At 35.6% G+C, this 10,000-nt stretch overlaps 1 protein-coding gene across 1 annotated transcript in view; it reads left to right on the top strand.

Annotated features, from left to right (window-relative positions):
* Window positions 1-10,000, top strand: part of LOC137643991 (myoferlin-like) — a 319,600-nt gene that overhangs the window by 269,714 nt on the left and 39,886 nt on the right. The window contains 1 exon segment of the mRNA XM_068376837.1: window positions 4,541-4,632. Coding sequence (XP_068232938.1) covers window positions 4,541-4,632 — 92 coding nt within the window.

A 10,000-nucleotide genomic window follows, 5' to 3' on the forward strand; every position in this document is an offset into this window, starting at 1 on the left:
TTAATATATTATATCGTTGGTATGATTTGAAGGGATGATCCTGGTATGTTGCCCTCCAATCCATCCTTGTTGGTTTCTTATGGAAGCCGGTCAGATTAGAGTAGTGCCCCTTTTCGCTATGGTAAGCAGCTCTTTTAGGAGGAGGACACTTCAAAATCAAACCATTGTTCTCTGGTATTGAATAGTGTCATAGCCTGTGTACCATGGTGTTCCACTGCCTTGGATTAGAGCGCTCTTGATTGAGGGTATACTCAAGCACACTATTCTATCTTCTTTCTCTTCCTTCTTTTTTAGGTTTATATATATATATATATATATATATATATATAAATATATATATATATATATATATATTATACATTTACATTGTATATATTTTATATATATACATACTATATACATATATATTATATATATATATGCATATATATATATATATATATATATATATATATATATATATATATATATATATATATATATATATATACACACATATATATATGTATATATATATATATTATATATATATATATATATATATATATATATATATATATATGCATAAATGTATTTATATATACATATATATATATATATATATATATATATATATATATATATATATATATATATATATATATATGCATAAATGTATTTATATATACATATATACATGTATATATATTATATATATGCATAAATGTATATGTACATATATATGTATATTATACTTTAGCTCAAACTTTTGATTGCTCATCATCTCCTCCTACGCCTATTGACGCAAAGGACCTCAAACTATTGATTAGGTACTAAATATTCTGTAAATACTCTAAATTATTATGAATTAATGTGGGAAAACAATAAGCTTACCTATGGTAAAGAGAATGTTATCTTTCCAGCTCCAAATAACCGGTAACCAATTGTTTGAAAAATTCACAGATATTAATCTTTGCAACTGCAAATAAACGGTGACCAATTATTCAAAGAAATCCACAAATACCTCTGAGTCACACACAGGTTGTGCTTTCATGTGTGTCTTTGTAAACCCTAATAATGTTCATATTGCAAATATCTGAATGATGGTAATGCCATGTGGCTTTTCCATAGAAGGAAAATAATGCTGAAGCAAAAATAGTAAAGGTATGTAAATAATATTGGCAACATGTTCCTAATGTCAATTTGTATCCTAGAGGTCATTAAAGTATCAAACCTTAATGCGGAATTTTCAAATTCTGATGACGAATCTAGAGAAGTCTTGAAAGAGATTCGATAGTTTTGACATCTAAAAAGTCTCCAAATTTAAAAAAATCTTGTGTCCCAAGTGAGTGCTCCTCAAACTAGTTTCAAGACAAGTTATCGTATTTGTTGGTTCTACCACTCAATTATGTCTAAACAGCCCTTCTCCAATTTACATGCCATTTGTTGCAGTGGAAAGGGTCTGTGACATAAATTGCCAACTCCCCTTCTTTTCAACATGCAAGAACTCTTCCTATTGCATATGGGCAGGTGTGGCGTTTTAAGGTACTACTCGAATGATGTCCAAAACAATATATGTCTGACCTATAGATCCTGGTCATTTGGATTGATGTATGCTTTCAGGTTCTCACTGATCACTCTTGGCAGGGAAATATACACACTTATGTGCTGGTACCCACGGACTGTGAAAGTCTGAGATGGTAGATATTTATATTTGAGCTTTATACTAGAGCTGTTGGTGGTGAACTTCACCATACATTCATTCCACTGCTACTTTATTCTAATATACTTGTGTAGTAACGTCAGCTTTCAGTGTGTATAATTTATTCAACTTTGTAATGCATTTTGTTCAGTGTGTAGTGACACTGTTCTGGTTTGTTGAAAGGATATATGAATATCTAACTGATTGTATCTGAAGGATGTACATCCTTTTTAAACTCTCTGTTGACAATTCAACCTTTGATGGCTATCAGGATTTACAAATTGTGGAAGGCAATATCTTGAATATTGGTTCACAAGGCAAGATGAAATAAACAATTTTTGAAGGCTTGCAACTGGACATATAAATGTAAGTCCAGACTTTTCAATGGGCATGTGTTTTCACCTAGTTCAACTCTTTGAAGAACATTAAATGCTCAATATTCCCTCAATGGTAAAGGTGATGGAAAGCACGCATTCATAGAAGATATAAAGAATCCTAATGGTCTGAATCCAAAGACTGTAGGTAAAACCACGAAGAAAATGTGGTGGTTAAGTTCCTAACACATTACCTAGTTCTAAAGCATAAAGATTTTACAAAAGAGTAATGTGATTCTTGCCAATGCAATTATGGTTGCCCATGATGCAGTTAGTTGCATAGCATTACATTTTATTTTTTAAAGTTGAAAGGCATCTGCCAGTTTAGTAACCATTAACCACTTTTCCCCAAGTCATCAGGTAACTGTTTTACTGCCATATTATTTCACTGATGGTTATTTTTGTGTCATTGGCAAATTAACTTTAATGTTAACTAGCCATGCAGCCCAGTCATTTATATAGGCAATGGAGAGCAGAGGACCCGGTGCTGAACCAAACGGCACATCTCTTCTAAATATTTGCTATCCATGGGATAAACTATTGAGGACAATTCTTTTCTGTTACTTTACAAGTCTTCGATTCAATTTCTTATTAAATATTAAATATGATGCCTTGAGTCTTTATTCTATTAATGCTTTATGTGTGGACCCTTGTCAAACAAATGCCTTCTAGATATCGTGATGGTTTATCTAATACTTTGCTTTTTATTTCATATATACTGTACTAAATTTTTAAGCAAGAAGTCTCAGATTGGTTAAATAATATCTTCCATTAAAAAAGAAATCCATGTATGGTGCCTTGAATTAGAAGGTTTGATTTCAAATTGTCTTGTGTTCTCTTCGATAAAATATTCTGGTATTTTCCCAGAAACTGCAGACAGAAAAACCTTTCTCTGATCCATCTTTAGAATATTCTCAAATATCAAAGTAGTATTTTAAATTTAATCATCCTTCACTGTGTAGTTGCAACATAATTAAGAGCAACTCCATCTGGGTTTGATGCCTTTTTGTTGGTTTACTTTTTCATTTCTCTTTCTTCTTTAATTATTCATTTTGTAAGGGCTAATTGTCTTGGTACCTTTTTGAGGGGTTGCTAGTCATTTTTTATCAGTTTCCTAAGTTTATTCAACAGTAAAGCAATCATTCCGTACGTGTCAGTTGTGTTGGTTGTAAGTTAACAATTCATTGGATTTGTTTGTTTCTGATTTCACAAGCAATATCCCTATTACACCATTATACATGTTTGAGTCCATTTTTTAATGTGCTTGATGCAGAAATCTTAATTTTTTGATAATTATGTTTTCAATTTTTTTGATTGTTCAATTTAGATATCAACTCTAACAGTTGATGTCAAAAGTACAGTGTCATCAGATGCATGTAAAACCTTTCTCTGTGCCAAAAATGCGGTACCAGATTAAAAAATCCCCTCAGAGTCGTAAAGTAGTGTCATCAGTGCACTTAGTATCACTTGAGGGTCTTCCGCCCCAAGCTATATCCATTGTTAACCATCTTCCTAACGTTCAGTCCTGGTTCCTGTCTTCCATCTTGCTGTCCATCCTGTTAGCTTGTAATTCATAGTGCAACTGTAGGGCTCATGTTCCTATTACACTTTATGGCTGAATGTCTTCATGCACCAGAACCGGGCTATATGGCCCAAATTCAGATATCCAACTCAAGTAAAAAAAAATTTGGTGGACAACATGTTGTCAAAAAGTCACGAACATCTTGTCCCCAATTAAAAATTGTTTTTACCTGCCTTAACCGATAGATGTTACTAAGATCTTTTTCATGAGTTCCAGAGTTACTCTATTAAAGGTTAGGATTGTGGAATCTTATGGGTAAGGTTAGGATTATGGAATCTTAGTGGACTCATCCATGATGCACAATCCATGCAGAAGTTCAAGCTGCTTTTAACCCTAAATAGTTTCCAATAATATCTGCAACCTCACCGTCCTTGTGAGCTAGGGGTGGGGAATTTTGGGGAGCTAATAGGTCTACCTGGTGAGTCACCAGCAGTTATTACCTGATCGTCTTTATCCTTACTTGAGTGGAAACTTAAGGAAAGGGTTTTTGGGCACTGATCCTATAAATATATTGGTCTTTAGGACACTGTCCTGTCACTTGGCTCTTTTACACATTAGCAGTTTCTAATCATTGTCTTTAGAGGTAAATGATTATTTTTCAAACTGGAGAAAACAGCTTGGAAGATTGGTGTATTGAATACTCCAGTAAATACCCTTTATTGGATGATAAGACTTATAAGTGATTTAAATCGATCTTACTAAATTTATCTGCTTATGTGTTCCTAAATTTATTGGCTAAATTAGTGTTTTATCACATTTTCAAAAATATCAGTTTATCATTATCAAATGTATTTCTGGCTGTTACGGAATTCTAAAATTACTTTGAACGAATATAAATGATATTTTGATACTGTATATAATCACGTTATGGATTTGATACTAATATTTTCTTCACTTGCGCAGCCTGGAACATTGGATACAGATATTGACTGGTGGGCCAAGTTTTATGCCTCATCCGGGGAAACAGAACGTTCGGGATCTTACCTTGCTAAAGGGTAAGTATTAATGTGCACATAATTAAAAAATCATTACTTTAACAAAGTCTACTTGTCTTTCTGCCTCAAATCCCAGACATGTCAATCATAGTGTAGCTTAATTCATTTGTGTACATTCCTTTGGGTTTCAGATGGTTAACGAAATTATATTGTGTGTCTGCCAGCAGGCTAAAACCTCTAGTGATTCTCATACTTGTTTTAACAGTTTATGAAATTTTTATTCACTTTACTATTTTATACCCTCTCTTTTTCTTGTTCTAGTGATATAATTAATTATAAACCAACTAACTGGAACTTGTTTGTTGTGGATATTAATGGGACTCATCAATCTTTATTCATATACTGTCCATTCATAATTTCTTGATTTGTATTATGAATGTAATATTTCCATTTTATAGCACGTATCCTCCACAAGGCCTCGGCATCAAAACCACTAATAATGCTTTATGTTCATTTCAAATTTGTCGTCTATGGACTAAATCCTCTCACTTGACTGCATCCTTAACTAGGTTATTTCTATCATAGCAGTTATTTTAGTAGTTTTTGGTCATTTGGTTTCGTGTTTATGATGTCCTTTCATAGAGTCTTCATATATGCAAGGTTTTCCACCTAAGATATCTTGCTTCGTACAACCTTGTTTATATTTTTCTGTTTTATTATCCTAAGCAACCTTCTGCATCCTGTCTTTATATTGCCAGCAACATTCTGCCAATCTTAATTTTCTTATCTCTTATTCTTCCAGGTCTTGTCAAGTAATATCACCATTCTATTTTATCTATTCCTACAATCAGTTCTTACGTTTTATCATGGCACAAGTGCCGTTTTTTTTTTATCAGTAGTGATCTTGCCTTAAGCTCCTAGTTACATCTCATTTGCTTCTTCTGACTGATTTAAGTTTTCCTATCAATGAGATTTGTTTTGACTTTCATGCACTTAAACTACTCCTCGGCCACATTTTATTCAAGCTTGATCTGTCTCGCCTTTCCCCTGTATTGTTGTACATTCAACCACACATTCTATGTCCCATTAACATAGTATTTTATATGCACTGCATATTCTAAGCACTTTCATCTTGTTCACTTTCCAGACTACTTTTACATGAGTGTAATGGTTCTGGTGTTTTTAATATCTCATGATCTTATTTCTTACCTCAGTGTCTTTTTTCCATATATTTTGCTTCTGCTTGCCTTTTTCGTGCCCCAGCGGAGTTTCAGCCTTAAGTCTAAAGCAACAGCCATCATCAAAAACAGTTGCATTCTCTCATCAGCAATATCAGAAAACTTCATCCAGCCCTCATAAACAAAGTCTTGAGCACTAGTGACAATAAAGTGCACCAACACCAATGAATAACATCACTTTGAAGCACTGTCAGCCATGATAGTCACTGCCGGAAGCCAGTGCCAATAATAAGTAATACTAGCCATCACCAGCAGCAGCGAGGACCAATGCCAATATCCAGGACCACTAGTGCTAGTCTCTTGTAAAGTCTGTAGCATATGTAAAACAAGAGCTGCAAATACCATTTGTGCAGCAGAGGAAGGAGGAAGCAAGACCAGCTTCAGCAGTTCAGAAAGTGGAATATAGCAGGAGGGCTAAGAACACCAGCATGAATTATACAGACGGCAGTTATTATTAATTACTTTCAGATCTCTAGAAAGAGTCCAGGATAAGGCAGAGTAATAACCCCAGCATCAATTGCAGAAATAGCCCAAGAAGCAGCTTCAGGAATACCCTCAGCAGTAGCTTTAGAAATAGCCTCAGCAGCAGCTGCAGGATTGGCCTCTGCTACAGCTGTAGGAATAATCTCAGTGCCAGCTGCAGGATTAGCCTCTGCTGCAACTGCAGGAATAACCTTAGTGCCAGCTGCAGGGATAACCTAGGTAGCAGCTGCAGGGATAGCCTCAGCTGCAATTGTATGAGGAGCACTAGCAGCAAGCATGCTGAAATGAAGCATATTTAGTATATACTGCAAAGGCAGCAAAGAGTAGCCGAAATATAATATATGTTGCATTTGCAATAATATCAGTAGTAGTAAGTGCAGTGGTGTCTGGAAGATGACAAAATTAGTATTAAGTAACTTTTCTCTTAACCCGGTAATCGATAGTAGTATGTGCATAAAATCCAGGCTCTCCATGAGCCTCAGTCCCCAAAAAGGCCATTAACAGTCATGGCAAGATAATAGCATCAGGTTTAGCATGTATCCTTGGCAGTGATTAGCTAGTTTTACTTTTCTCTCTTTTAGCTTACTTAATCCTTCAAACACAGCCACAAAAATCATCAGCTCCTATTCTGTCCTAGATATCAATATTCCATGAATTTCATTCCTTTCTGATACTCAATTCCATCATCATCATCATCTCCTCCTATGTCTATTGATGCAAAGGCCCTTGGTAAGATTTTGCCAGTGGTCTCTATGTTGAGCTTTTAATGCAATACTTCTCCATTCATCATCTACTTCACTCTTCATAGTCCTCAGCCATGTAGGCATGGATCTTTCAACTCTTCAAGTGCCTTGTGGAGCCGCCTTGGGGAGTGCAAAGAGATGCTCAAACCATCTACATCTATCTCTCACTATGATCTTTTCCACATATGGAACTTGAGTAATGTCTTTAATAGTTTAATTTTTAATCCTATCCTGCCATTTAATTCCCAATACTCCTCTGAGGGCTTTGTTCTCAATCTACAAAATCTGTTGGATATTGTTTCATTGTCATACCACGACTCATATCCATAGAGTAACACCAAATTGAAGTTTCTGCATGTTAAATGGCAGTACCGGAGCCGTTGTCATCAACAGTAAAAAAGCATGAAGAATTGACTGGCTTACAGAACAGTATCATGAATAGGTCCTGGTAAAACATTGTCTGCAAATCTTCTAGTTCGTGCCTAACATATTCTTTTAATCTGCATCTACATTACCCACTCAACTTGCAGGATTATCGTGTTTGCATTATGCATGTTAGATATCACACCAGGCCTTTAGTTAGATATCATACTGGTACCTTTGGATACAAGTCCTCCAATTGGAAATTATTTCATAGATCTGCAGGCTTAATTCCTCCTTCCTCTCTCTCCTTTGCATATAAGCAGAAAGCCTTAACCATGATAGTTTTTTTGTCCGTTTAATCGTTGTCATTTTATAGTCAAATTGCTGAAATGATTAAGGTTTTTTCTTCCTGAAAGTAAGGATTTAATGGAAATTCATGGTTGCTTTGTTAGTCTTTTTCATGACACTGTATTTACCTGCAGGAAGGCTAGTTTTCCCATTTGACAAAAATATCTCTTTGAGGAAGTGATGAACAATCTTGGTTATCTTTTTTTTTAAAACACCACTTTGCCGTTACATTTTAAAAATCCTAGAATTCAGATTTTCTGACTTTCAGTTGCTTAAGAAGTGAAAAGGATTTTGTCTCATGATCATTTAGTCTTTCATTCAGGAGAAATCAGGACCAGAAATGAACAAGTGGATCTCCTGTGAAGGGATTGCCTCCAAATCCATTGCTCACTGTAAAGTTTTCAGTCCTCTCGACCCTAGTTTTAGTTTGGTCACTACTATGTAGGTGTCCACTGACTATCGAGGTCTAGATCTTTGAGGATTTGTTATCAAAATGGCATTTGTAGGACTGGATGGGTTCAGTCATTATTTTGGAGGACTATAGACTTCTGTTTTAGAAAGCATTACATTTACAAGTTAATATTTTCTTTTCAGTTCTTAAGCTCTCAAGAAGCCTATTACACAGGTGTGTAATTTGCCCAATGAGAATGAGCTGTTTATTACTTCTATTCTTGTATTGTTTCTCTGATCAAATTTTGCAAATTTTGTCAACAATCAAGAAAACCAGCTTTTATGAATATTTAGAGAATAATCGGCTTCTGCCAGTTTTTATCCTTCATCTGAAAAGAACTGATTTTTCTCTCCTGGTTTTTTCTAGATAGCTCTTGCAAGACAGTGATGACAATTTCCAACTGTTAACTGTGAAAAACTAAATGCTGCCATGAAATCTCTCAATCTGGATTTTACATTTCAGAGACAGAACAAAAGTATGTCTCCTGTTGCTATTTAAATTGTGTGGAATGACCTACCAAATCATAGAGATTTGGTGAAGAGTGAAAGTAATGGTCTTGCTGAAACCATGGAAAGATCCATTATCCTCAACAGCTATCGACTGATATCCTTACTGTGTATCCTGTATGAATTATACAAACAAATTTTCTTAGCCTGTATCCAACCAACTATCGAAGAATAACTGTCAACAGACCAAGCTGGCTTTAAACTAGATTGATCTTGCTGCAGTCATACATAAAACCTGATGCAATACATTGAGGATGGGTTTGAGAAGAAGTAAGTCACTGGCACAGTCTTTGTCAACCTTATGGCAGCATATGGAAATGTAAACCATAAAGCACTACTTCTGAAGATAGCCCAAACCATACAGAATGCCAGTATAGACCACATCATTGAATTAATGCTTACCAATTAGCAGTTCTTTGGGGAAATGGATAGTAGGAAAAGCAGATGGAGGATACAGAACAATGACCTTCCACAAGGGTCATTACTGGTACTAACACTATTGAACATCTTTACAAATGACCAGCCACAACACTGTACTAGAACATCCACAGGCACATATGTAGAGGACCTGTGTATTTCCACACATACAGACTCCTTCACCACCATCGAAGAAAGACTGTCAAGTGCCCTTACTACCCTTTCTGCTCACTACAAAAAGTAAGATTTCAAAGTCAATCCAAGCAAAACACAGGTGTGTGCCTTCCACCTGAACAATCGCCAGGTTGAAAAAAAAAGCTTAAAATCGAATGGGGGGACATAGAACTGGAAAATCATTCTTGCCCAGTCTGCTCGGGTATCAATTTTGACAAAATGCACTCCTTTAAAGAGCACACACATAAAAGCAAGTATAAAGTAGCAACTAGGTACAACCACCTCAGCAAACTTGACAACACCAGCTGGGGAACAAACCCTGAGACTGAGAAAAGCATCCTTGGCACTTTGTTACTTTACTGCGCAGTACTGTGCACCAGTGTGGGAAAGGCCATGCTATACACACAAGGTAAACCCAAGGTAAACCCAGAGGTAAATAAGTCAACACCTCCGCCATCTTTATACAAACTAGCTGGTATCCCACCACCTAACATATGACGAGAAATGCTAGTAAAAGCTAAAAAGAATAAACAAATTAATAGCCCCAGGCATCCACTCAACAATCATCAGGAAGCAAGATGAAGACTGAATTCCCGCAAAAGATTCGCAACCACGTATGGACTATGATCAACCAAGGCAACTGCTCACAGGCTAGAGAAGTGGTACTGCCCAGCTCATGCAAAAGGCCTGCCCAGTGGAACAACC

Source organism: Palaemon carinicauda, chromosome 7 (genome assembly GCF_036898095.1).
Source record: "Palaemon carinicauda isolate YSFRI2023 chromosome 7, ASM3689809v2, whole genome shotgun sequence".
In the NCBI taxonomy this organism is placed as follows: domain Eukaryota; kingdom Metazoa; phylum Arthropoda; class Malacostraca; order Decapoda; family Palaemonidae; genus Palaemon; species Palaemon carinicauda.